Source organism: Annulohypoxylon maeteangense, assembly GCF_022496945.1.
Source record: "Annulohypoxylon maeteangense strain CBS 123835 unplaced genomic scaffold GGS22scaffold_7, whole genome shotgun sequence".
Taxonomy (NCBI): Eukaryota; Fungi; Ascomycota; class Sordariomycetes; order Xylariales; family Hypoxylaceae; genus Annulohypoxylon; species Annulohypoxylon maeteangense.
Window position 1 is genome coordinate 448,619 of NW_025953254.1, and position 26,472 is coordinate 475,090.

A 26,472-nucleotide genomic window follows, 5' to 3' on the forward strand; every position below is an offset into this window, starting at 1 on the left:
TACAGTGGTGGAATTGATTGAACATTCAGGCAGGAATTACCAGACATTATGCTGTAACTTAGGTACCTAGGTTCCATTGGATACCCCTCACAGCAAAACTTTAGTGGTTTTTTTCTTTCTTTTTTTCTTCTGTCCCTATTATTACACATCAATATATGCACCTCGCTTCCTCTTAAAATGGCTAGCGACGATATTTCGAGTTCGATAGATCCTTCTATCATTTCATATCTCAAGGCACACGGCGAGGAGGAAATTGAGGTTGGAGACAAGCTCCACCATATCGTCGCATCTCTAAATCGCCACACATCAACTTGCCAGGGTTTTCTTAGCCGCATCCACTCCACGCCCAGCTCTAAGCGTATATACAACATAAAGACCCCAACATTCTGGCTTCGGATATAGCTAATACTTGCTAAAGTGCTGCCACTCCTGAAGCAGGTGGAGGATGATGGCATCAAGCCCGAGATTAAGAGTATCGGAGAGCTAGCCCAGTTCACCTCAGACTACCCTTACTACAAGTATATGCCCTATTCCCTTCTTCATACTTAGGGCGATTCGAATGACTAATGTGCGTAAAGGTATAATGGCAAATGGACTCGTAGTGTTCAAAATGTTGTAGCCACCATCTTGTTAAGCGGCTGGTTGGGTGGTTTGGGGACAGAGGCTCGTCCAAGTCAGCTCGGTCGCCTTCTCACAATAGAAGAGGTTGGTCAAATTCTCGAAGGTACGTTTATTCTGTAATAATCATATGGTTGCTTTTACTAAATGTTCTATCAAGTGCCTGTCAATCTCAAGGATAAAGATGCGTTTCATGTTACCGTTGAGGAATACATTTTAGCCTTGACGGATATCACAGAGGAGCTCAGTCGCTTAGCAATGAACTCGGTGACTATGGGTGATATTGACTTGACCGTTCGCATCAGCAACTTCATCAAGGATCTGTTCGCCGGATTTCAACTACTCAACCTAAAGAATGATGTCGTCCGAAGGAGAGTCGATGCTGTCAAATATCACGTCAAGAAGGTCGAGGATGTTATTTATGATTTATCCCTTCGTAACCTCATTCCTGGGCAGGAGAGTAGCTCCTAATTCGACCTGGAACAGCAAGTAAATTTGCTAGACATCCATGGACGTGGTTATGTTTGGCCATATGGAGGGCCACACAGATGCCTAGTATATACCTAGTAGGCAGTATATATAGGTTAGCGATCATACCCACGTACTTGTTCAAAGAAACAACTGGGCAGCCTCAAAAATTTCGATAAACCGGAATATATTTGGATATCGTACACGGATACCTGTATGCCGCATTCTATTTATTACAACCAGTGACCCGGCATAATATGTACGTAGTACCTAATAGGTATTGTAGTATGTACCTATGTAAATATCACATTGAACTGATTTATATGTACATACTTTGTATGGTACTAGGTACTTACATACCTAGGTACATTAATACTTAAAGTCGTTGGTGTCAAATCCCAAAAAAGACAATGCCAAGAAAATATTAATTATTGGTGTTCTTATCGATAACTACCGGGACTAATGTACCTAAGTCCCCTTCAGATTAAGTACATTAGTATACATAGGAAGTACACAAATAATACTGGATATCCCACCATTTGGAACAAATAAAATGTACTGGCACAGTACCCTATTCAAGAAGTGACATAGCTAAAACACGTGATTGTGCGACACGTGCAGGCCAACTACAAGTCTCAGGTCAATTATATCGTCAATAATCCAATTTGATTTCAACGACGACTTTCCTTAATCAATTTCTTATCCGGAAACTCATGTTTTAATACCCGCCCATTGACCGCCGCCATTCATTATCGGCGATTTGTCGCCTACAACTCGAATGGCATTATTAGATCCAGTAACAATGTCATCTCCAATTGGCAAAGTGAGAAGTGGTGAAGTCTCTAAATCCAAAGATGGAGAGACTCCTACGCAGGCTGTTCGGACTTTAGCCTCGCCCCTGGCCCAAGCCGTGAGACATATCTATCCAGTCTTACTCTTCTCACTATTCCTCCTACGGTTCGATGCTCTGGTAGCAGATCCAGTAGCTGCCATGTCCAGCTCTCTCCCTGTAGTCGCGGCCATGCAAGTTGTCTATGCTGTCACGTGCTTGCCACCGGCCGGCTCCCAGACTACGAAGCCGGCTAGGAAACTTCGGCCCGGAGAGAAGAAGAAGCCCGGATCAGAGAGCATGGGGCCAAGTATTGCCGTTGTCTGTCTTTACCCCTTTTCCCTCTTGCCATTCATAGCTAACAGTATTGCCAGACAACTCTTGTTGCCCTCATATTGTCGAGCATCACAAGCCTGGCTTTATATGGCATTCTTATTCTGTTTGGGGCTCCATTCTTGACCCATGTGCCTCAAACGTTCCTATGTTCGACGCATATGGCCGCTCTGGGACTTTTCCCATTGTTCTATACACGTGGTGTGTCGAGCAAGGACTGGCTTGAAGTCCTTAGTGCGCAGGCCCCTTTCGATGAAGCATTCGGAGGTCTCACGGGTGCTTGTCTTGGAGCTTGGCTTGGTGCTGTACCTATTCCCCTGGACTGGGATCGCGAGTGGCAGAAATGGCCTATCACCATATTATGTGGAGTTTATTCGGGATACTTGACCGGCAAGATCGTCGGGGGTACCTTGGCCTTTGGCAAGAGATTTCAATCACCCGGTTAAGATAATTCAAGATCGGGCCATGCCTAGTTAGGCGGATGAAGGAAATCAGCCTCTACCGGTCACGATTTGCTCGTCTCAATACTATCCCCCCTTGAAGGAAAGGCATTGCCGTCTATAGAGGGCTATTTCTGTAATCACCCAGCTACAGCCTGTCCTATTTAATTCTCCAGAACGCAAGCCAAACAAACCATTCTTTCTATTTACCAAGAATTTCCCCAACCTGAATCGTGATTTGCCTTCTTCTTTTCCACGCCAAAAAACTGAAATATTCCAGTTATTGGTGTACTACACATCCTTCCAGGCACTTTTTTTTCACTTCTTCACTTCTTTATCTTTTCCACTTCATCACAAACCTCCATTTCCCCCAATTCATTTACTATTGTGACCTCTCGAGCTCGTCGAGGCATCACAGCTACCTCGTACCCAAAATCTTTCTCCCCTCTTATTCCATCTTTGTGTAAATTCTACAGCCCGTAGGATTTTCACGTACACAAACTTCTTCTACACGCCCATCTATCAAGAACCCTACTGGCAAATAATTCGTGGATTCTTCACTACGTGATTTCCTCCTTCAATCATCCAACTTCTGCTCTATCAAATCTCCTTTCAACGCCTCACACTTTCATTTTGGAAGCGTACGTTTCCTGGGCGTTTACGAACAATAGATTTTTCAAGTCGATTGCAAGGTAACAAGGTATGTTTACAAAATTTCCTAAGATACTGCTTTTATTTTTCACGCTCTGGCTTTTCCTGGAATCAACACGTCCTGTTCATCATCATGTTTATCTCCCCGACACTCTCTTCCCATTAACACGTAATTTCACCTTCATCCGCTTCCCATCATCACGTTCACTCTCCTCTTACCATCATAAACGCTCTCGATCTTCGAGTATCCCCACGTTCCTGCTCATAGCATGCTTCATCACACCCCTACCTTCATCATCACCACCGAATCCCTAGCCCTAACACGTAATATTACGTACCTATCTACACAATACTGCCACCTCGTCTTTCTTATACCCTCATCATCATCTGTCAAGATCGAGGACTCGAAATACTATCCCTTCATCTCGTTTTCTTTCAGCCACCATCATCCAACCCCATCCAACCCCATTCCCGAACAATTTGTTACGCGGGTTTGATACAAGACGGTATTGTCCATTCCTATTCTGTATCTCTGATTTTGATGATCATGGGTGGAATATTTCCCCTACATGATACTTGTTTCCAAAATTCTCACATCATTTCCCTATTCTCATTTATTCTCTCCTAACTAGCATCTCTTACTGCCCCATCACATCATTTTCAAATTATCCAAAATGGCTTGGAATGATTCAAGCCTTTGATGATTCACTATGTCCCTCCCCAACTATCGGGACTTTAAAGTCTTGCCGTTCTCATTGGGGTTCAGTCTCAATTGTCGCATCAATATGTTGAACGTTACACATGAACCCCTATAGCATTATCCTCTAGTACTTGGTTGATATTCTATTTCAAAATTATCCACTTGTATGAGATGTACCTAGCTAACGATCCTACGTATAGTTGAACAGTAATCATCATGGCTCCGGACGATCACAACCAGAATGATCGTGACGACAAGTCAGACAAGGCTAGCAGTGGCAAACCTAAGAAGTCTAGAGGTTCCAAGGGCTCTAAGACTCAGAACAATCCTAACCAGGATAGCCCGCACAACAAGCCTATCACGTGGACTGATGATGCTGATCGCGCTCTTCTACTCTCGATGGTGTTGAACAGTTGTGGTAATGGCCAGAGACGTAAATCTGGCTTGTCTAAAGTTTCTTGGCCAAGTGTAGCCGACACCATGAGAGCAATTGGTTACAGTATTAGTAAGGATTCGGTCAAGTAAGTCCCCCTAATTATTACTGTTTTTTGGGTTGGGTTTTTTGGTCGTTGTTGAGTTTCATTTACCCCCTTCTCCCCTTTTTGAATCACTCGCTGTATCTAAACCACTCCCCACTCCCAATGGAAATAATTTGTTTACTAACCTTCTTTTTCTTCTCAATAGCCAACGCTTCCTGAAGCACATCATCAAAGACGCACAGAAGACCTGGCCGGGATTGAAGGCTCACCATAACCTCCCAGGTAATGACCAGGCGGATAACGGCGATGATATTCAGGAGGCGGGTGGTCCTCCTCGTCAGCCCATTGTGCAACCTCGTCGCCCACCGCATGGAGCCCCTTCGCACACGGGTGCACCAAACCCTAGTAACATGGCTCCTCACAGCTATGTTGGCGTGCCGACGTACAACCCTAGCAACCCGATGAATGCATCGTTTCATGGAGTTGGCACTGCCGGTGGCTATACCGCCAACAACGAGCAGGCCCCGAGCTTTTATGGCACTCATGGCATGCACCCTAGCATGTATCCCGGCATGCAGCCTTACATGCAGCCTGGTAATGGTCAAGGAATGCAATTTGGTAACGGTCAGGCAATGGGTTCTTATCCCGGCATGCAGCCTAGCGATGGCAACATGTCACACCCGGAGAATGCCTCTATGCCGCTTCTTGATCGCTCGGGAACCCCTGTCCCCATGCATGGATCTCGAGCTCTCTCAATTCGCTCCCACAGCAGTCAATCGATGCGTCGAAGCAGCACTCCGGCCGTGCAATCTCGCAGTCGTCCGCATCACCAGCACGCTACGGGCGACGATCCCGACAATTCTGTCGGCAGCATTTACCCACCACCTCCGGACCCCAATGCACCCATGCCTGATCCATATAATCAGGGAAGGTCGTCGGGCGGTGGCACGGCAACGCCCCACAACGCTGGAATGCAGTTCGGTGGTTCTTACACTCAGGAGTACCCGGCGCCTACTCCTGTTCAGCAGCAGCAGCATAGCAGCATCTTTGGTGGAGGCTTTGCGACTCACTACGATGGCACACCCATCGCACCAAACCTGTACATGGAGCCTACAGGGCCGCAATTTGGCAGTTATCAGCAACAGGGATTCGGCAGCGGCGTCCCGGCTCCAGAGGCGGCATATACCGCCGCGCAGCCTGCTCAGAACAGACCCATGTTCGGTATGGCCAGCATGTCAGCCATGAACTCTCGCGGCAACAACGCCCCTATTGCGGACATGGGCGTTCCGTCTACACCCGGCAACGGTGACCAGTCTCCCGAAGAAGTTCGTGCGAACATCCTTCGCACATACTCACCTAGAACTGCCAACAACATAATCAGAGACATGGAGAGCAAGGTCCAGCACCGGGCCGGTCAAACGAAGCGCAAGGGCGACGATCTGGACCCGCGCGCGGACGACCCTAAGAAGCCGAAGAGAGACGGTGATGGCGGAGCTACCGCTTAAGCACCTGGTATCGGCATGGTATAAGACGCGTTTTCTTGAGACATTGGCGGTTTTTTCTTTCTTTCCCCCACCGACGTGTGATCCTTGGTTCGACGTATAGTCTGCCCAGCTGAATCTCTTGGTGAGGGTTAGTCAGGTTAAGTGAGGGTCTCAACCACTACTTTTGATTTTTCTACGCAAGTTCGGTTTATCGTGGTCATGGGTTTATGGGATACTGGGTTTTAGTCAAGTTTTTTCTTTCCTTTTCATGTCGTGTTCCAGGATCAAGGTACTGCAAACCTTTCCTCAAATTGAGGATACTGGAAACACATTTGCTTAGTAACACGCAGTCTGAAAACTTGATCTCGGTTTATGAAGCTTTTCGTGATATGATTGATGTGATTTGTGATGGTCGTAGATCTAACGCCGTTGATTATTATGCCCTATATATATGCCTAATAATGGCACTTCGCCAAGCAAGATATTTATTATAACAATCTACAGGTACATGTAGATCTCGTAAAGTGCTAGCTGGTGAGATGATAGACTTAAGATACCGTGACCATTACTCCGGTTGTTGAATGTCAACACCCAGATCATAGTACCTACCTACCTACCTGCATATTGAGAATTCGCCAAAAGCTTGAGATTAATTCCATATTGTTACACCCTTTAAATAATTCATCTATTTTTCTATTCGACATTCCGATTTTCTCTCCTAAGGCCGTCACTCGAATTCTTTCTACAAAAAGCACATTCATATCACCCTAGGTACGTAAAAATTCGGCATATTTTATTGTCACTAGAATGGGTTTGATAGACGATCGGGTAACCTGTCATCTTACTATATATTGTTCGACGTAAATCACGTACGCCAAGTTCTATTTAACTGAGAGGCGTACTAAGTCTTGTATTACGATTACTCCTCCTCGGCAGGCTTGGCATTGCTCCATATGCCCACGATTCTACCTTGGAATACTAACAATTATCTATTTACTGCCCAGCGTCTTTCGAACCTGTGTCTGGGGCAACCCGTATCTAACGAAGTAGATGGTCATGATCAGGGCCATGAGAGGAATGTACCGTACCCAATCAAACATATCTCTCGCGATGATCTTGAGGGGTCTAGTGGCCGGTCTTCTCGCCCGGCCGTCTGCCTCTTTACCCGCGGCACGATTACAAACCTCTAGGAACAACTTAGGGTCGTCTGTTATAACACCATCGAGCTCTTTCTGGATGCTCCACTCCATCCAAGATTCGTCGTTAACCGTCCACGTGTAAATGGGATGACCTGACTTCTTCATATCCCGTATGAAGCGCCAGCCGGTAATTGGCATAGCTAAAAGATTGCGTACCATACTGACGGACAGGCTAGGCATGAAGCTCGCAAGCGCCCTTGCATATACGCTTGAAATTCCTACGTGGGCGATCGGAAACCCGGGTAGGAACTCCTTGGTTAGCTTCACGTATTCTATCTACATCCTACGAGTCAGTAACCTAAGCACATAGAGAATTTACGAGTGTAACTCCAAGTAAAGCGTAGGATCATGGGAGAATGGCAAGGCGCTCTTACATTCCAGCAGCAAGGTAATATCCTCTCACTCCACGGCCGTATCCCCGGCACCGAAGCTATGGCTTCTGCCGTCCTTCGCAAGAGTTCGGTAGCATCGTCATGCGTCTAGAAGTCAAGCAATTAGCCCGTGCTCAACTTCCCATATTATTAATTCATCCGTAGCAACTACATTATTACAGTACCTTGATATCAAGCATAATCCAAACGTGCTCTACCCCCGGCTGATTTAAATATTCGAGCAGATCGACTAGGCGGGGCATAGATTGCTCGGGTTTACGTATTGTTCGTAATGTGCTTAGGTATCTCCATTCGTGGTCGCGAACCTTGGAATCCTCTCCAAAGCATCGCTTGAGTGCGGCATCATGCGATAGAACTGTTTTAGGGTCGGTAAGCTTATCTCCGAGCCTCGTAAAAGCGTGTCTTTTTGTCCTCACCAACGACGCCGTCTTTAGATAGGTGTAAGTCGGTCTCGATGGCATGCGCGCCCACCTCAACAGCTGCTCGAAACGCGAGCATCGAATTTTCTGGGGCGACGACCTTGTATCCTCGGTGAGCTATGGCTTGCGGTAGACGTCGCGATCCGGGGGAAGTGGTGGCATCGTTACGAGAGCGGGGTACCGGAATACCTGCTATTCTCGGGATCATCAGCGGTCCAGGTCTATTGCGGCGCACTTCCATGATGATATTTCTTGAGATAGCACTCACCCGGACCCCCATCTTCCATTATCGCTTTGCCGGGCTTGATTAACGGTGTTTGTTCGTCGACGGGAGGCGCCTCTTCCAGCGGTTGCTGGGGAGCGGGCTGACTAATGAATGAGGGCTTGGGATCCAAAGCCATAATTATTTGCTTATTGATGAAGGAGAAGACGAAAGCAATAGAGGGAGTATAAAGTTTGTATCATAAATAATCCATGGTAGGGTTATAGAAGTGTCCTCAGACTTGGTCTCATAAATCTACCGCCCGGCGGAGATTAGGAAAGACCCAACGTAAGCGCGAGTACGAATTGGGAACAAGAAAATGGTCGTAAACAAGGTATATCGTAAAGTACGTGATCAAAGGAATGATTGCTAGTACTTCGTAGAATGTGATAGGAACTTGAAAACGACATATGCGGCCGCTGGAGTTAATCGGCGATTAGCACGTTTCGTGTCGCACCAGATACTCCACTTTCCTATGTAACGGGTACATACCCCTTGCACGTGAGCCATTCATACCACCTGTATCTGCCTGCTGCACCGGTGTATCCGGAGAAAGCCACGACGCGGACATACTTAGGATATTAAGTATGTACTAATTGGGTAATTATTCGATGGATGGCTTCCTTACCAATCAGCCTGATTTCAGCTCTTGCTTATGGTAGCTTCAATGCTGCTCAACACGTGGCTCACACGTTTCTTCTAGTGCCAGCCGTGACTCGTACACCGGATATACTAGCCATCGCGAAAGGCTGCATATCTCTGTGTATCTTCGCATGGGACGGATGACTCGACGGTTGATTGAAATTTCTTCTTTTTTTGGCCTTCTCCCTAATCAAGCTATGTTCATAAGGGCATCCATCGTACCTCTATATAACAAGTTGTTACACCAACCGTGGATAGGTACATAGAAAAATATAACGTATGTAAAATCGCTAGGCCAACAGGGACCGTCGCCTTTATAGATAAAGTTCCAAAGTCATTCGCCCAAGAATATTCGCAGATAAAAAACCATGCCAGAGGCGCCAATGGGTACCTAAAACACCTGGTCCAAATGTCCCAACCTGCATAGCCCTCGCGGTTCGCGCAACTCGTAACCAATTCCGCCACAAAATATAAGCCGTCTATGATCGACGCCGCATACCAAAGAGAGTAATCTCGTGGATTGTAAGTGACCAACTATTCGCCACTGTCTTCGAACTCTCAAAAGAAAATTTATATTCCAAGATTCAACTCAAGACCTTCTAAAACCAAGTTCCCGTCGCGGCTGGTTCGTGGTGGTGCCATCAATCCGCTTTGATAGTCCTCGCTACCCATTCTGAGATACATATCGTTCGAATTTAGGTCCTCTCCGGAACTGAGGCTGTCGTCGCTAATACTAAGTACGCTCTGTGGAGGCGCCGGATTAGCTGTTAGATCACCGATATTGAAGCTAGAAAGGTCCCAGGCATCTGGCGACCATTCACCAAGAGCCGTCGTTGTGGTGGTCGGGGTCTCCGTAAGCGACAAAGCCGGCCCTCCGTATATCGCGTCGTATACATTAATCTGGCCGCCATCCATTGCGCCGAGTAATGCCTCCCATTCCGAGATTGAGACGCCCCCACTCGAGCCACCCTTATTCATTAGGTGAGGTGGGGGGTATATTTGCGTCTGGTGCTGTTGGCCATTTGTCATCGGCTGTGGCAAGTTTTGGTCTTGTGTCGGCGGCGAGGATTGAGTCTCAGGGGGTGCCTCGTTGAGTGAAAGATAATCAAGATTCCGTTGTTTGGATTTATTCATTGGTGACATACGCATCATCGTTTGCTGAATTTGAGATATTGAAAATCGATGATCACGTCGCGGCGTTGACTGTTCAGCGCTCATATCGAGCGACGCGCGTGACTGCGCGCGATGCATCTCTGGCCGACCGGTTTGACTATTGGGTATAGTCATACGTCGTAACTTTTCTTGCTGGGACAACAGGTCTGTCTCGCTCATGCTCGCGCCGGCGTTTCGACCACCACTATACGGAGACTTCTTTCTCGATAGGTTCAATAGCGGCGATGTTCTTGATGGCGGAGCAGCCATGGTAGTGTCTGGGCTGGTTCGCATTGATGCAGGTTGAGACGGCACATCGACAGTGATGAGTAAGGATGCAACTCGTTTGAGGTCGTAAGTACCAGGTGCTTTCATTCTCAGGAGTATTTTGATGACAGAGTTGACGAGTCGTTCTATATCCTTCATAAGCTTGCTCTCATGTTTTAAATCCAGGCTCTGGTAAAGCAGACTTGTCCCGCACAGGACAAGAACGTCTGCCTTATTGAGACAGAACGAGAAGGACATGCTTCTCTCTTCTAATAACTGAATAATCTGTACGACATGCTTGCTAGACTCTCCGACAGCGATGAGGGCGGGCGCCGCCTTGCCGCCTAAGTTTGAACCTACGGCAGGACGGTGGATGAGACCGCGGATATAATAGTACGCAAGTGACTAGCAATTGTTAGTATTGACGACATCGATAAGAGACTGGTGATAACATACCAGAATCGGGGACCTGCTCCCAGTGATATCCGTTGATGGCTTGTCTTGCACGAAATTTAACCTGAGGTGGGTGGGTAAGTTCTCATACCAATCTGACAGCTCCGCATCTATTGCCGAAATCTGCTGGAGAGTCAATTCATAAGACGTGGCAGCCGGATAGAGCTTCTCTAGCACGTCGGCAAGAATGCGGGAGACCCTAAACAACGCTAATGCGCTCGATAGTCTGGTATATTCCCCTGGTAGAGTGGGTTGGAATCCCTTCTCAGTCACGTATTCGTCATCAGTATCTGATGGATACTCCGCATGAATGTCATCCTCCTTAAGCAATTTAGGGAGGCCGAGCATGGCAGCAGAAAAACTAAGATTGTTAGATTATCATAGAAGCAATATGTATTAGGAATCTGGAAACTTACCAGTCGAGGGTATACAAGGTCCAAAAGACCTTCTTCCGTGTTTCAATGGTGAGGGCGCCGAACGAAAATCGCTTCTGGCTTTGATGCAATCCTAATCTGTGAGATAGACCGACGGCGACACCTTTGTAATGTTGCAATCGCTTGTAGTCGGCTCTGATAGTACAATACATCAAAGCCAGGACTAAACATTGCAATGTATTCATCGTGTTATCCATCATCACTGCTTCGAGCGCTCTTTGCCACTGAACCTCGCAAGCAGCAATTTGCTCCATATCGGGTAAGTCACTTGAAAGGGCGGCAATACTAAAAACCAGATAGAGCTGTGCAAGCTTATGGTTATTTTTCACTTTCTCCGAATCGGCAACAAATTCTTCATACAGACGGAGAAATGTCGGTTTGTGAAGAACAGGAAAGAGTGGCGCCCATTCTTGAAAATATATGTTGACACACCTATCCGAGAATAGGCGTGGCGGCACCTTTACCGACTGGGATTGGGATTTTGCAATCAGAGGATAACAGCCCTGGATATGGAGGAAAGCCTCCGGGTTGAAATCAGAACAAGGTTTCCCGTTCTCTTGGAGTTTGCGTTTGAAAGACTCTGAATATAGTTAGACATGGTATCAGGGCTATAGCATTAATTATGTTTTGCTTACCGATGAAGGAGCGTCCGCTTGAAGGTCCCATAAAGTACGAGTCCGAATTCTCAACACCAAGTAACAGCGGCGAGGCCTGCACACGGAAAGTATCTTCCTTCGTTGGAGAGTTGGGATCCCTTCTTGATTCTACCATTCTCGGGCTTCCGGTAGATCCGATAGATGGCTGGCGGTGATCATGCATTCTCGATAGCATATCGATCTTCTCATCTTTCTCGTCCAATAAATCCTTCAATTCTCTCACTTCAGATTCTAGCTGCCTCACTCTCTCCTCGAGGGATTCGGTATAGCCTCGTGGAAACGCACGGCGGCTGAGCTTGTCGCTTGTACGGCATTCGAACCCAACGTTGGCGCACTGCGAGCAACACGGACGGATTCCATCACAGCGAATCTTCTTACTCCGACACCTGGAAAAGGACACTCAGTATGGGGTACCAAAAGCACATCGCGGCTTCTCAAAACACGTACCTGTCACAGGCCTGGGCGATGCGGCTCTGTGAGCTTGTGCCCACCTTAATCACTTTCATAGGCAGAATTCCAGGCATATTTGCGGCTGACTGGTTCAGTTCTCTAGTCTAAAGTGGCTTCGACTTCGATTTCGACTTCGTTAATCGATTGTATTCGCGTCAAACCCAACACCGAGTTCCCCATTCCCTAAGCGTTGATGGCGGTTTAAGTTTCGGTTTCTGAACGGCGTTGGTTGCGGATGTCAGCACGTCACCAGCAGCGGATGCGAAAATTGCTCATGTCCCGCCAGATAGCCGCGTGTAGTCGGAGGTAAGTCGTTTCGTAGTAAAAATATCGATTGGGGGTAGATTTGTCGAGTTTATTAGTCGTCGATATAAAGGGTGGCGCGTGTAAAGTCGGGTAGTCTAACGGTGGTGGGAAGAATGATGAGGGGACATAGAAGGAGGAAAAAAACAAGTTGAGAGATTGAAGAATAGGGTGCGTGGGGACAGGAAAGTTTAGTGGAGGTAATGGCGAGAAACGGAAGCACCAATGCCCGCTACTCCAGACGGATTTCCTGAGATCAGCGGGGTATTATACTAATGGGGTGCGCTAACGAATCTGGGGTGGGCAAGGGGGGAAGGAGCAAATAGGAAGTACATATACGAAGTATCGCACATCCAATTGATATCATACAGGTATGTATACGTGGATATAGACAGAGTTAGCAGAAGGATCGATTATTTCAGCTACTCTTAAACCCTATTTAAATGCATTATGTATGTTCATCCATAGAGACAACAAGACGAAGCGAAAGCGAAATATTCCCGTTATTCTTATCAAAAAGACGAGTAAAAGATAACCAAACCCCGACCCATACGTAAAGATCGAACCCGAGCAATTGTAACTTGTCGCATCTACGGCATATACATGCAAGGAATACATAATATACATATACATACAGCATCCATCCGATGTCCTCCAAAGGTTCCAAGGTTCTATCATCGAGTTGAAAGAGGCCAGGCACCTAGAACATCCATTAACTCGAATAAGTTTCTAAGGTGTGACAGACTTTACTCTGCTACTCATAATTCCATCGTCATATACTCCACGCACCTTACCTGTTAGAGCGTTGTACGCTAGCCATGCATAAGAGAGCCATCAGGGCCATCACGCACATACGGTAGGTACGTACAGCGTAGTAACCTCAGCAGGCACAAATAATAGGGAAGTCATGGTTGGCTCAAACAGGTACCTAGTATCAATATTGTAGTGGGTACTCGCATATGTTGGACGCTAAACACTCACCAACTTTTTCATCCCCACGCGTTAAGAGGATGGCCAGCCCATGATATTTCTCGAACCTGGCACTTGGCATATCATTACCCAACGCTAAAATAATGACACCACTCGAACTACTATTATAGTTAGTTTCCTATGATCCGTACGATAACAACTCGGTCTTGACCCCGGAGAGTAAAAGGGTCTCGAATCTTTTCGCGGGGGATTTACCCCAGGTTTTTCTAGATAGGCGAAGTTGTCTCACATATGCTCATGATCCACTGACTTCTCTTAGCCTACGTATACTATGTAATTCAAGCATTGAGTCGCCATGTTTCTTTGAAGGGAACGATAAGAGAGCGAATCGGGATCCCAAGAACATGAGTCCGAGCATCGACGCAAGATACGACCCTGTCCGTCTAGGGTACAGGACGCCGAGGTATACCTAGTTGACTCCGTTACTGTCGGTTATAGGGGAAGATGCGGCTGTAAGAAAACCCGCATATTTCCGTAGGTAGAGGCCGGCATCCTACACGTTCCCATTCCTAAGTCCTACCACGCCATCCTCGTCACACTACTTCGTTCGGAGTAGACGTGACCGTAGCCAAGCTGTCGTCTTTGCGGCGACCGGCCAATTCCTATATCGACTTACATGCGGTGCAACGCTTGAAGTTAGATATCGACGCACTCAAGCCATGTTGCGAACGCTACGAACCCGGTTAGTTGACAGGTCTGAGTGCTACGTTCGGACACCAATATCATATTAAGTGCAACTCCACTGGAAGTGGGTGGTTTTACATTATCTATACTCAATGGGATATCGGGGTTCGATCTCAATTATCAATGGGTACAACGGCCAGCGTCGGCCGGTTTCGTTATTTCATATTAAAAGCCTCAGTAGAGCTCCAGTCAAGTTCCCCTCCCAGGATAGGTATTTATCAACTAAATTTTAACATCCAGTTCACGAGTAACCATAAAGTGTTAGCTCAATGACTAGTTGGTCTTAGCACTCGCGTGCCATGTATCCTCCCTTGGTGTCTTAGTAAGGCGAATACAAATGCGAATTAATCGTATTAAACACACCCTTCCAACCCGTATGAAGAACTCATGACTAAGCCTATACCGGGCTTACTAGTGATGATCTACATGAAGTAGACTTCCTAATCTTGCTTTTTCTAGGTACAGAAAACTCATTTACCATGGTGGCGCATACAATTAACCCATAGTCTCGCTCTTCTATAAAGTAGACTATATTTTGTCGATCTACGGCACGTCGAGAAAGAGTCAAAGTTGAATCTTGCCTCCTCATAGATTATTAAGGCAGCTCGGACCCATGCTTATGCTGTGATCAGCTCCAATGTAATGAGAAAACGTGGGATGGCTGGGCGATTAATTTTCGTCCGCACAATGCTAGACTAGACGGCCCGTCTAAGTATTCACTCTTAAGCGATGGATCCTGTCCACATCGGGGTATGTCTGTGTCGCGGCTTTGGGAGGGTGGCTGCCGGTTAAAATCGCCCACGCCGTGGATAAACCAGCAAAGTAGATCATGACACAGAATGCTGGGCCATGTATGTAAGGAACAGCTCCCATATGAGGATTCAATTGTTTGTATAAATGCAGTGCCGAACATGTGCAGCCCAGGATTGGCTCTGGGTCCTCGGTCCGAATTATGAGCCCAAAGAGACCTTCAAGACCGCTAGGCGCGTCCATATAGATTGCTTCCTGATATTTGGATAATCGATCAACGGCAGGCAGGTTCAACTCTAAAGTTCTCACATTGCCTAACGAGCCGTCATATGCGACTAGCTAATCAAGTTAACCATTCCGCTCGTGATTTTGCAGTAAGGTAAGAAATTCATCGAAACTACAAACCTGGTATGATGTCACATCACATTAACGAAAAACTGAAGCCCTAGTCCTGGGGTAATCAAATTTCCAATCTAACCGTGCAAATAAATTAAATGAGTTGCTGGGGTATCTAGGTATCGCACCGTGGACACGAGAATGATATATCGACTGCAGTAGAGTCAGCACTTAGCCAAGACGATGGCCGAGTGCTGAGGTTCTAGCTGAAATCTTCCTCGTCGCTAGCGGTTCCGGCGGCAATATCATCTTGATCAGACATCATTGAATTAAGATACTCCAACACTTTATCGTCTTCAAGCAGCCGGGTTTTCTGCGATGGTTAAGAGTTAGCAACGTGTTATAGCCGAGGTCAATCAGATGACTCTATATCACAAGAATCACGGCCATTGTTTTAGGTTTCAGTCTTACCTCTTCTTCTAGGAGCACCAGACACTTCTTAAGGATACCCATCTCAAGTGACTTGAGACGGGAGACGGCTAGCCAGATTTCTTCCCTTGTCGACCCTGGCGTCATGCCCCCGTCTTTCTTATCACTAAGTTGCTCAAGTTGCTCTTGAAAGATGCCGAGAAGAACTGTTATAACCCGTAATTCAAATATCGGGTATAATTCATGGCCGCGGATATGGTCTATGATCCCATCTGGCTCGTGCGTGATATCGATATCTTGCCAAAACATCTTTAAATGGCGAGACCCGTCTGTTTCCTGCAGGACTCTGAAATGTAATCCATCTGCAACTCGGAATTAACATAACATAGCCTTCATAGACCGAGAATGGCATTATAAGTTTGCCCGCCGCGTGATGTCAAGGACTGGAAACTTCTCACCTTCTTCATTTAAGCACATGAGATACACAAAAGGCGCGGTCCAATGAGGTATACCGTTCTCATCCTCTGCTAGTCTTAGCTTTGGGGATGTACCAAAAGCATGAAGTTTTGCCGTCGCGAGCGGATCATCATTTAACGGATCTAGGGGTAGGACAAGGCTACTGATGGTCGAATCAGGGTCGATAAAGCCATAGCTGAACAGCATCTCCGCGGGCGACTTATCCTTCCCATAATCGATGGTAATCTCATCATTAGATGATACATTGCATCCATTATGTAGACGAAGGACGACGTCGCCGTTTCTATTTTCGTCGAAGTAGGCATTTGCTTTACTCGAGTGATTAACTAAATCGAGGCATGGCACCATCGCTTCTCCGGATTGGGGCAAGCCGAGAGAGCGAGACCTATATAAGGCGTCGAGAAGAATCCAGTCTTGAATAGTAATCGACTCGTCGATAGAGAATATTTCATCCCAAAACGGCAGGCTAGCTGTCTTTGTACGAAGATCATCAAACTCTTTCGTTAATGTCGTCAACTTTGCAGATACTGCAGACTACCCAAATACGTCAATTCAGATTCTGCAGCACCTGGGACGAAGCCGCAAGCCCCAAATTGCCACAGCGACTCACCTCCAGTGAAGTTCCTTTCAAATGAAAAAGCTCTGACTCTGTCCACATTGTAGGAGTTGGTACGTATGACGGCAAGAGACTGAAGTAGTGTGTCCAAGGCGTCGATGGCCCTTGGCCACCCTTGTAATCGGGCGAAGACAAAACCAGCTGCACTAGAAGGAATAATAAGACGTCGCCTCTAGTTGACTAGAATCATGCTTAGCATGCAGCAAAGTACTCCCTCAGGTTGAGCATATACCAACCCGACGTCCTGCTGTATCTAGAAGTTGTCGAAAGTCCTTGTTTTCCTTAGCGTATTCTTCTACGCCCTCAGCTGAAAGAACAAGGTCTCTCGGGATTGTTAAGAGAGCTGGAATATCAGAGCTTCCATCTTCATCAGCCAGGCTTTTCTCCGCCACCAAGCCATAACCTCGATCATTTATGTCGGCAGATTTAACGTGAACGAAGGTAACATCATTTAAGACACACCATGCAGGTAAGTCGCTTAATGAGAAATGACCTCGTCGCATTATGGGTACGGATGATGATGTTTAACTACCTCCGATTGAACAATGTTAGAAAATGTTGATAGTGAATAGATCTAGGTACCTATTAGTGATGAGACTCGCCTAAGGACGGAAAGCTGCGGGGCCGTTATAGCGGGTCTCAGCTAGTAGAACCTCCGGGCTCTTATCTTAAAGTTTTCTTAACATCCATAGAATTCGGGCAACAGGAACATACCACTGTACTTCTCACCCCACTTATAGCCTCAAAACTTTTAAATTCAAGCTACGCGATTCTAGAGAACCTTGAAACATAAGAATTTTTTTATAATTACAAAATTTGCAACTTTTTTGCAAGATGCCACGAGATCCTTTAATCGGCCTTGTCGGCAAACCCTCTGCTGGAAAGAGCACGACGCTGAACAGCTTAACCGATGCGACGTCCAAAGTTGGTGGGTCGAATCTAGCCGACTTTATCGACCCGAACTGCGGGCACTGATACATATATAATGCAACATAGGAAACTATCCGTATGCCTACCCCTTGTTACTATTCATGCCTGGGAGAGAGAGAGAGGGGGGGAGAACGAGAGAGAAAAGACAAGAGAAGAAATAATGATGTGGACTCGTTAGTCTCTAACTAACAAATGGTGTGCACCGCCTAGTTTCACCACTATTGATCCTCAACGAGCTATCGGATATCTTCAAATAGCATGCGCTTGCGAACGCTTCAGCGTACAAGATAAATGCAAACCCAACTACGGATCATGTGTCGATGGTCGTCGCTCCGTGCCGATAGAACTCCTCGACGTTGCTGGACTTGTTCCCGGCGCACACCAGGGTAGAGGTCTAGGTAATAAATTCCTAGACGATCTCCGACATGCGGATGCATTGATTCACGTCGTGGATGCCAGTGGGAGGACCAACGCAGAGGGAGAAAATACACGAGGCTACGATCCTTCTCAGGATATAGCCTGGCTACGTGGTGAGATTGTTGCTTGGATCAAAGGAAACCTCTGGGAGAAATGGGGCTCTATAAAAAGGCGTCATGTCGCCATCAAGGCCACCGCTGTCGAAACCTTGCAGGGGCAATTCTCAGGTTATGGGAGTACAGCTGCGGTGGTAGCCCGAACATTGGATCGCATGGGCCTAAAGGAGCCCCTAGAACATTGGAGCGAGGAGACGGTCGACCGTGTCGTCGGCGCATTTACGGATGAGAAATTCCCCACGGTCATCGCGCTGAATAAAATCGACGACTCCGACGCCTACAAGAACCTCATGAAGATCACCAAAATGCAAGATCCCAATATGGTGGTGGCATGTTCGGCGAAGGCTGAGCTGTTTCTGCGGAAAATGGCCAAGCAAGGCTATATAAGATATACAGAAGGAACAGAGTTCGTCGACACACGCGAAGACTTGATCGCGGATGGCGACCCAGACGGTGGAGGACTAAAGGAGCTAGACGACAAGAATAAGAATATTATCGAGGAGTACAAAGATATGATCTTGTTCCGATACGGATCCACCGGCGTCGTCCAAGTACTTTCGAAAGCGGCGGAGATTCTGGGACTCGTTCCAGTCTTCCCCGTGCGAAACATATCCACATTCAGCTCTGGATCGGACACGAAGCATGCTTTCAGAGACTGTGTGCTGGTGAAGAAGAACACGACCGTGGGCGATGTCGCCAAGAAAGTGATGGGCGATGCGCCAATTGCCTATGTGGAAGGAGTGGGAGGTGTACGAGTTTCGGAAGATGCCGTTGTATCAGTAGGCAAAAACGACGTGAGTAACTATTCAGCCACACTCCCAAGTGACCTAGTATGTATACTTACAATTGCTCTTAGGTGTTATCGTTCAAGATAGGTCGAGCGTAATGAATATAGACCATGTCTAGTAGATGCTCTATTCGATCCCCAAGTATGACTATAACTGATTTTTTGTCCAGCGGCGTCTATGTTGTATTTCACAGGAACGTACGTAGCATGATAGCAGGTAGGTACTCATTCAAACTTACCTAGATACAATTCAATTTAGCGTTCGCAAGTTCTTGGGTTCACACCGCATTCAACGTCACTAGTCTCTTTTCCGCGGTAGAGGATTTCGGTGATCAACACTTGCGCAGTCCTGAAGATCCGATTGGGATAACGCCGTCAACTTTCCTCAAAATAGTTTAATGTTGCGTAGTTATCATTGTATTGCCACTATTATCCTTGTTGTTTTGATTACCATCGATCTAGTTTCATAGGCTACGAATACTTGTTTTTGCATAGTCACAATAATATCAAGATGAGGGCATTGATTGAGGGGGTATCGAAATCATAATCATTATGGAAAGCAGATCTAGAAACGTCGTGAATAAACATAGCGACCCATGCTCAACTAACCCCGGATCTCCATGCCTTGTCATTGCCAGGTCGGTCAGTCGTTCGTACAACAAATCGTTGCGGTGGTGAATTATCGAAAGAAGATTAAGCGGGCTGAAACAAAGGGTAGGGTCTGGTGACGTCGGTCAAACCCGAAAAACGGCACTTCATTACCCACCCCCCGCTCTAGCGTCGAAGGAAAAAATGCAATGGCTGGATCCACGCAGGACGCCTCGTAACATCACGAACCCCTGTGCCATCACGCCATTGGTCCAACCGTCTTGTACTGTCTATGGCAGAGAGTTGCTATGCTGTCGCTGCATGACGAAGAATGCGGAAGGAAAGGGTGGGTTATTTGGGCGCATTAATATTTGAGGATAATGTACCTGCAGGGACAATGTTAGTCAACCATATGGTTTTAGAGGTAAGTAGGTGTGCAAAAACATACAGCGCGTGAATGATACCCGGAATGTAACCCAGGATAGTGAGTAAGATGTTGATGCAGAAGTCGGCACCACATCCTCGCTCTAAGAAGACACCTAGGGGTGGGAGGATGATGGCAAGAATGATCTTGCAGATGTCACTATTTAAGAATGAAACCAGGTTAGCAGGTCGCCTTTGCGATACGGACTTCAAATAGCTGCTGAAATGTATTCCTTACCTTGCGGTGAAAGGCATTGTGGACTGAGTGTGAAATTATAATAGACTAGAACGAGTCTGAATTGTCTTTTATGGGATATTACAAGGTCAATAGATGCCTTGCTTGCTTGTCGTGATTTTTGAAAGGTGTGGAGAGTTGGATCAGACTCGTGATGAGAATGAGAAATGATGTTTGAAGTGCGCGAGGGGTAAAATAAATGCTGTCGCAAATTCCAAAGTTGTTTGGTAAAAGATCAGATATGGCAATTGGGATCGAGTCACTACTTATTATGAATAGGTTACCTATGAGTTGGTTTGCCTTTGTGCACGGAAAGCGGTGCCGTTCCTTGAATTATTCGGCGGCGGGACCCTGAACTATGATGCATTTGCAACGAAACAACGACCCAGTTTCCCTTTCAGTTGCTACTGCGTCATACATTTTAAAGTCCAGACCCGCCAAACATGGACTAGTTGAACAGGTACTTCTATACATACGCGCCTAGCCGCTTACATGTACCTACCAATGCCTCTTCCCCTGCTTCTTGGCAATCTCATGAGAGACGGTAGGGTATTAAGTACATATGGAGCTTGCATGCTAGCTTAATCAATTGAAATATTTTCATCGCCTACTTACCTAGCTGCCTGGCTGCCTAGTAATGGTATTATTAGAAAAATCAATTGATCATATTTGCCATACACAACAGGCAAAAGTATGTACAAGTACCTCAATTAGTGATATTATTCGAGTATTGTACTCCATCTCTTGTGATCTTTCATTGTGAACTAGAGGATGGCTTGAGACAGCGTGACGTCAGTTATTGTGGCGCAACACGGCAATTGCTGAATTTATCCACTTTTATTGTGGCTTGATGCACCGATCTAGCCGTATTTTTTCAAAAGCTTGTCCGCTAATCCCCTTTAGTTATGTACTAGGTTGCCAAGTTTTGCGATTGCGCGGTCTCTCATCGACGATTCATCTTTACACTCGGTGTCGCCCCCTAGCAACTAAGATATCGCAACCACTGTGGCGCATAATCAAGAACCTTGGAAGCGCCGGGATATGAAAATTACTTCAATAAAGCCGTCATAAACCAAACCTACGATGTTTGGTTGCAACGCATAGGCCTGCTACCGTTACTCGCAATGTGGCTCAGTCAGAATGGCCAGATCCTATTTGACAACCGTGGTCTGTATAAACTTACTCGTGAAACGCCTCGATGTGTTTCTACGTAGGAGGTTCTCGATGGTGCAAAATGCCAGAGAAGTCTTTCACAGCCGATCTTCCGCGTCGAAGTATCTTCTTCTCTCCATAGTTGCCGAATGCCGCCTTGGCAAAATTTACCCTGCATCGTCGGTCAACCCTAATGGACGTTTCCTTTACGCTACGACCGTAATCAGAATGGCTGAATAACCATGTGGCCATTCAATGGCACGGGTGTGCGGTAGGCTATCGAATAATCGCATTTCTGGCCGGAGAGTCACGTTGAATGAAGGACCATATGACTAGGCCAAATCTGACCTAATACCTATGCCTATTTGTGACTAACTTCATAGTCCATCACGATAATCTTAAAGCGTCAGTAATACCAGGTAAGTAGGCTCCAAGGTCTACGTCGGTGTGGGCTACAGTCTTTCAAAGCCAACATTTCTTCTCGCAACTTGCCTGCAGCTTGCTTATGCCAGAGCTTCGAATTAGGTACTAGGGTTGCTTCCTTGCCTATATATCTCTTCTCTATCGAGAAAAATCTTAATTATGGATTCTATGTGAAAAACAATTTACATCTCTCATAGGAGTAGCAAGCCAATGGTTCTCCACGGGGTTTATTTCAAGCAAACCTAACTATATGCATGAATGATAATATATCATTCGGAACTTACCTAATCTCTTCTTCGCACTGGAAGAGTTATGATATTACCTAAGTATATATCGAGCATTTTCGAATTCTAAAGCCCATACATACCTATAATATATAGAGTTATAGATATGTCAAGAGGTGTCGTCATGATTATTTTTATAAAAATTTAATTCAACGCTGGTTTAGAAATCACATCATACGAAAACACAGCCTTCTTCGTAAGTCGAGCCAGAGCTATGAATATCAATATTGGGCAGGCCAGTCTTCATACATCACAAGATATGGTAGTTCTTTTTGCGACAACAGATCCCACCTGGGTTCTCTAGCTCGTACCTACGAAGGCGGTGGCAGATTTGAGGTAGCATCACACGCTTCATCTTAGCAAGCAAGGACTTTCCAAATGCATTAGCATTTAACTATGACTAGATCTTTATATACGACAGGCCCCCTAGCGTTGTCTTTCGTTCTTGGTAATATACACATCAGATTCGTCAGGCTGGTTGTGGTTATTTGCTCCTTAACGACGGCTTATTCAACCGCGCCTTCACGGGGTCGCGAACTGTAATCTCAATGGGATTATCGATGAAGAATTGCTCGATCCTTTCTTTACCATTAACCAAAGAACCCGCCTCTTCTTTCGTTTGGTCGAGTAATAGCGACTTCTGCCTAGTATCTTCGAGGAACTTCCGTCGATCCTCGCTCATCCTCCACTCCCTCGGGAATTTAGGCTTGGTTTTGAATCTGTGGTGTCTCGTATCTAACGGAATATCCTCAAACATGTCGGACGGATCCTTAAAGTCATGGTAAGTAAATACAATAAACAGTGGGGATCAAGTAGAATAGAGTATAATTCACCTTTGCTCGCGCTACCAATTTTTCGACCAAATCGCCGAGATATCGCTTATTCTGTGCCTGGTGCTCAAACTGCTCGCAGCTCATTTTGGCGACTTCCGTCTCCGGATTGAAGCGAGGGCCCAACAGCTTTTTTAATTTCAATTGCTGTGCATCATCGAGTGGTAAGTCCCTTGGCGAGAACTCAACAACCACTTTACTTTCTGCCGGGTGGAATTCCCCCATGTAACTCGTATATCGGAATCGTAAGGGTTCTTCGGCGGTGGGCGGCTCGAAAGGCCTAGCTAATTCTAACATAAATAGTCAATTTATATATTTCTGAGCCGACCAAGATACAGTGTTACTGACTAGATAGAAGGGGCATTTCCCAAGCAGCAAGGCGGGCATACTCCCTATGTTCGCGGAACTCCTCTAATTTGCTGTGCGCCATGCCCAAAATATCGTCCTCTTCGAATACATCCTCATCCTGATCGTCCACTATCAGATCCGGATCATCCTCGCCAGCCTGCCAAAAAGACTTCCTCAGATTACCCGTGGGGAGTTTCTGGGCTCTCGAGAGGATAGGAGCAGTAGCTCCTATGGTCTGTTCGTGGAACCGAGTTAAGGCTTCTACATCGGCACCCGAATTTTTTAATACAGAGCGAAATGATCTTTCTAGTTCAACTGGATCGACATCGTCATCATCTTCCCCTTCATATTCTTCCTGGTCTTCTGTGTCATTTTTCCGGGTTGCGCTGCGCCATCGCGGAGGTATTGAAGAGAACGGCCGTCTCGCGACGTATACTCGTGCGCCGGCTTTTCGAGGAGCTGGGGAATGTCGAAAAGCTTGTATGCACAGTCGTATCGATTGTACTCCAGAAGCCATAGCGATCAATGGCTATACCACCACCATCTAGTCGAGTTACGAAAGGTCGTATCTATATGGTAGTCGCATGAGAGATCACTTAAGTTACAATTAAAATCCATGCACGCATAGCGCAAAATCTATGGGTCCATAAATTTCAACGGGTATGAAGTTTACCCGGATATGTTTTTGATTGGTTGATTACACGAGTGCTCAGGCACTAGTAATGTACCTAAGTACCTATACTCTACAGAGTACCAGGCGAGACGATCAATTGATGTTCGCTTATCTACCACCACGTGACCTAGACAACTTCCTCAATCCCCTTCATCTTTCTTGAATATAGGTAGGTAGGGACACATAAGAAGACCCTCTGCTCGGGGAAGATGTCATATCACTGTATTTTCCGTTGTCTTTATTTTCAATCAAGTACTTAGTAACGATATACGTCTAAATGCCCACAACAGTTGGCTCTGATCGGCTAGAAGCATTGCAGGTCCGTATAATTATCATAACAGCTCAGCGGCCTAGTCACATCGAGATTCAGCCCACGGAAGATTTGTCGGCGACTGGCCCCGGAGTGAAGTCAGGATATACCTTAGTAGAAAGGATATCATATGGATATCTAGGTGAGAGCAGTCCAGAGCTTCCCACACAGCAACGTTGTTGTTTCCTCTCATTGCTAAGCCAATACCACAGCAAAATGGAAATGGGCTATAAAATCATATATGAGATAATTCGTTAGGCTAACGATGTACTATTTTATTGAGATAACACTACATGATTAATTCCCAATCGATAGAATAGCCGTATGCTTTTATATGACTATCGATTTGTGTTTTATAAATGTCTCGAGTTGTAGTATTGTTAAGAAAAATGTATCCGAACCAAATATGTTTTTTTACACATGGCAACTAACGCATTGAAATAGAGTAAATTCATGTAATAAAATCATCGTACAAAATACCTACCTTAGGTACGAAGTCTAATACCTACCTACGTGGTGATGGTGATCATTACGATAAACCCCTATGGTGATTTAAGGGAGGGGCAAAAAATATCCTGGGCTAGGAAGCGTAGGAATTGATGACTGCACACTACGGGAGCGGGGGTCATTAGATCGAGATCTAACGTCACTATCACCCCCCAAGGGGAGTGACCCATTCTGGAGGCATGCCCAGCGGTCTGGCGCACCACTGCAGGGGCCCCTACAGTAGGTGTCCAGCGATAGGAGGTCTAGTCCTTTCCCAGGGTGAAGTAATAGGTGAGAATTAAACTCACCACTTCAAGTGCGAAGTATGGGAATCGAACCCACGACCTTGACGCAACGTGAGTAGTGGGGATCGAACCCACGACCTCGAGGTCTGCAAGGCAACCTACACATCAGACCACTGCACCAATAAGCTCATTACCGCAGCACAACTTACTTAGATCTATATAGCTTTTACCCCAGGCAATTGATCTCGTTACTGTCCATCTTTTCGAATTGAAGTATTTTGCCTCGATCTATCACCTGACACGTTCGTACCGAGCACTTCACCTTCCTACCCACCATCCTCGTTGATCTTCATACCATCTAGAATTTCCATGTTCATTTATCCAACACACAACAACGAACCACCTAATCAATAGGTACGATTCTACAAACATTTCCAACAAGCAATCTTCAAAGCAGTCTCTACAAGTAATTAATTATTTGTCATAATTACTTGTAAGAATTCCCCTATGTAAGTATATGCTTTATTACTGTCACCATTTGCCCTCGCCCTATTCAGACTACCTAGGTATCGCCCAAACCAGCAGATATATTCCTTTACCTCGTTCGCGCAATTTCATTATTTTCTTTTCTATTTTCGCGATATAATGAAGCACAATATCCCTACCTTCCTGTCCATTATGAATTCATTATTGTTTAGAAATGCTAACATTCGGATTTTTTTCAATTAGATTCAGAGCGGCTCCAGTCTCTGTTCGCCGGGATGTCTGGTTCCGACGCCGCTCCCAACAATGGGTTGGAGGACATAATTCTACGACAAGAACATGAGATTCGAATGCTCAGAGAGGAACTGGAGAAATCCCAGCGCCAAGTCAAAGACCTTCAGAGCAAGGTTCGCCAAAACGTTGTCAATTATGGGCGTAAAATCAAACGTCAGATTGGGAAGATGAAAAAAGAGAAGGTGATGATGGAGAGTCAATTGGAGGGAACGAAAGAGAAGATGGCAGCTGCGAATGAAGGGATCAAAAAGCTGGGTAAGGCAATATCCACCCTCAATAAGGCGTTCAACGACACTCTGGATGTCTGGGGACAAAAGGGAGAGCAGGATCGTCACTGAGTTTCCAGAAAGTCATCTTCTGCGATTAGTATCTGGGTAAAAATGCCATAGAAACTAAATTGATGGAACGCGAGGACAATTGAAGACCTGTTTTCTTCGCGGCTTTGAAAAATATTGATATCTATCTGTTGTTGTAGATTTCATGAAGCTCCTCGGGAACGCCACACTTTGATATAACTGCGCCACAAACGTCACAA

General features: G+C 46.0%; 10 protein-coding genes across 10 annotated transcripts; 5 read left to right on the plus strand and 5 right to left on the minus strand.

Moving 5' to 3' along the window:
- The first annotated feature begins 60 nt into the window (after positions 1-60).
- Positions 61-1,270, plus strand: GGS22DRAFT_161269 (Translin). Its single transcript, XM_047961062.1, has 4 exons — positions 61-358; positions 419-518; positions 579-724; positions 779-1,270. Exons 1-4 carry the CDS (start codon positions 178-180, stop codon positions 1,087-1,089), a joined length of 738 nt encoding a protein of 245 aa, XP_047819412.1. The 5' UTR covers positions 61-177; the 3' UTR covers positions 1,090-1,270.
- A 594-nt stretch (positions 1,271-1,864) lies between these two features.
- On the plus strand, positions 1,865-2,694 carry GGS22DRAFT_179402 (GPI biosynthesis protein family Pig-F-domain-containing protein; the record flags this gene model as incomplete). The annotated part of the gene is made up of 2 exons (XM_047963676.1): positions 1,865-2,236; positions 2,290-2,694. 2 exons carry the CDS (start codon positions 1,865-1,867, stop codon positions 2,692-2,694), a joined length of 777 nt encoding a protein of 258 aa, XP_047819413.1.
- Positions 2,695-4,255: 1,561 nt separating this feature from the next.
- GGS22DRAFT_187865 (uncharacterized protein) lies at positions 4,256-6,023 on the plus strand (the record flags this gene model as incomplete). Its single annotated transcript, XM_047964652.1, has 2 exons — positions 4,256-4,560; positions 4,724-6,023. The coding sequence occupies 2 exons, from the start codon at positions 4,256-4,258 to the stop codon at positions 6,021-6,023; spliced, it is 1,605 nt and encodes a 534-aa protein (XP_047819414.1).
- A 968-nt stretch (positions 6,024-6,991) lies between these two features.
- On the minus strand, positions 6,992-8,413 carry GGS22DRAFT_187866 (PLC-like phosphodiesterase; the record flags this gene model as incomplete). Its single annotated transcript, XM_047964653.1, has 5 exons — positions 6,992-7,477; positions 7,576-7,680; positions 7,758-7,948; positions 8,010-8,204; positions 8,281-8,413. The coding sequence occupies 5 exons, from the start codon at positions 8,411-8,413 to the stop codon at positions 6,992-6,994; spliced, it is 1,110 nt and encodes a 369-aa protein (XP_047819415.1).
- A 1,073-nt stretch (positions 8,414-9,486) lies between these two features.
- On the minus strand, positions 9,487-12,402 carry GGS22DRAFT_179403 (fungal-specific transcription factor domain-containing protein; the record flags this gene model as incomplete). The annotated part of the gene is made up of 5 exons (XM_047963677.1): positions 9,487-10,740; positions 10,792-11,149; positions 11,205-11,802; positions 11,858-12,264; positions 12,326-12,402. 5 exons carry the CDS (start codon positions 12,400-12,402, stop codon positions 9,487-9,489), a joined length of 2,694 nt encoding a protein of 897 aa, XP_047819416.1.
- Positions 12,403-15,468: 3,066 nt separating this feature from the next.
- Positions 15,469-17,542, minus strand: GGS22DRAFT_130940 (SET domain-containing protein). Its single transcript, XM_047958472.1, has 5 exons — positions 17,150-17,542; positions 16,908-17,093; positions 16,279-16,831; positions 15,863-16,182; positions 15,469-15,764 (listed from the first exon to the last, which is right to left on the minus strand). Exons 1-5 carry the CDS (start codon positions 17,414-17,416, stop codon positions 15,654-15,656), a joined length of 1,437 nt encoding a protein of 478 aa, XP_047819417.1. The 5' UTR covers positions 17,417-17,542; the 3' UTR covers positions 15,469-15,653.
- A 76-nt stretch (positions 17,543-17,618) lies between these two features.
- GGS22DRAFT_161281 (P-loop containing nucleoside triphosphate hydrolase protein) lies at positions 17,619-19,680 on the plus strand. The gene is made up of 4 exons (XM_047961063.1): positions 17,619-17,841; positions 17,910-17,919; positions 18,054-19,170; positions 19,233-19,680. The coding sequence occupies exons 1-4, from the start codon at positions 17,748-17,750 to the stop codon at positions 19,260-19,262; spliced, it is 1,251 nt and encodes a 416-aa protein (XP_047819418.1). The 5' UTR covers positions 17,619-17,747; the 3' UTR covers positions 19,263-19,680.
- A 7-nt stretch (positions 19,681-19,687) lies between these two features.
- GGS22DRAFT_161286 (putative plasma membrane proteolipid 3) lies at positions 19,688-20,783 on the minus strand. Its single transcript, XM_047961064.1, has 3 exons — positions 20,413-20,783; positions 20,200-20,334; positions 19,688-20,137 (listed from the first exon to the last, which is right to left on the minus strand). The coding sequence occupies exons 1-3, from the start codon at positions 20,427-20,429 to the stop codon at positions 20,116-20,118; spliced, it is 174 nt and encodes a 57-aa protein (XP_047819419.1). The 5' UTR covers positions 20,430-20,783; the 3' UTR covers positions 19,688-20,115.
- Positions 20,784-22,639: 1,856 nt separating this feature from the next.
- On the minus strand, positions 22,640-24,059 carry GGS22DRAFT_161288 (mitochondrial ribosomal protein). The gene is made up of 3 exons (XM_047961065.1): positions 23,447-24,059; positions 23,102-23,388; positions 22,640-23,037 (listed from the first exon to the last, which is right to left on the minus strand). Exons 1-3 carry the CDS (start codon positions 23,961-23,963, stop codon positions 22,753-22,755), a joined length of 1,089 nt encoding a protein of 362 aa, XP_047819420.1. The 5' UTR covers positions 23,964-24,059; the 3' UTR covers positions 22,640-22,752.
- Positions 24,060-25,921: 1,862 nt separating this feature from the next.
- On the plus strand, positions 25,922-26,275 carry GGS22DRAFT_187872 (uncharacterized protein; the record flags this gene model as incomplete). The annotated part of the gene is made up of 1 exon (XM_047964654.1): positions 25,922-26,275. One exon carries the CDS (start codon positions 25,922-25,924, stop codon positions 26,273-26,275), a length of 354 nt encoding a protein of 117 aa, XP_047819421.1.
- Positions 26,276-26,472: the final 197 nt, after the last annotated feature.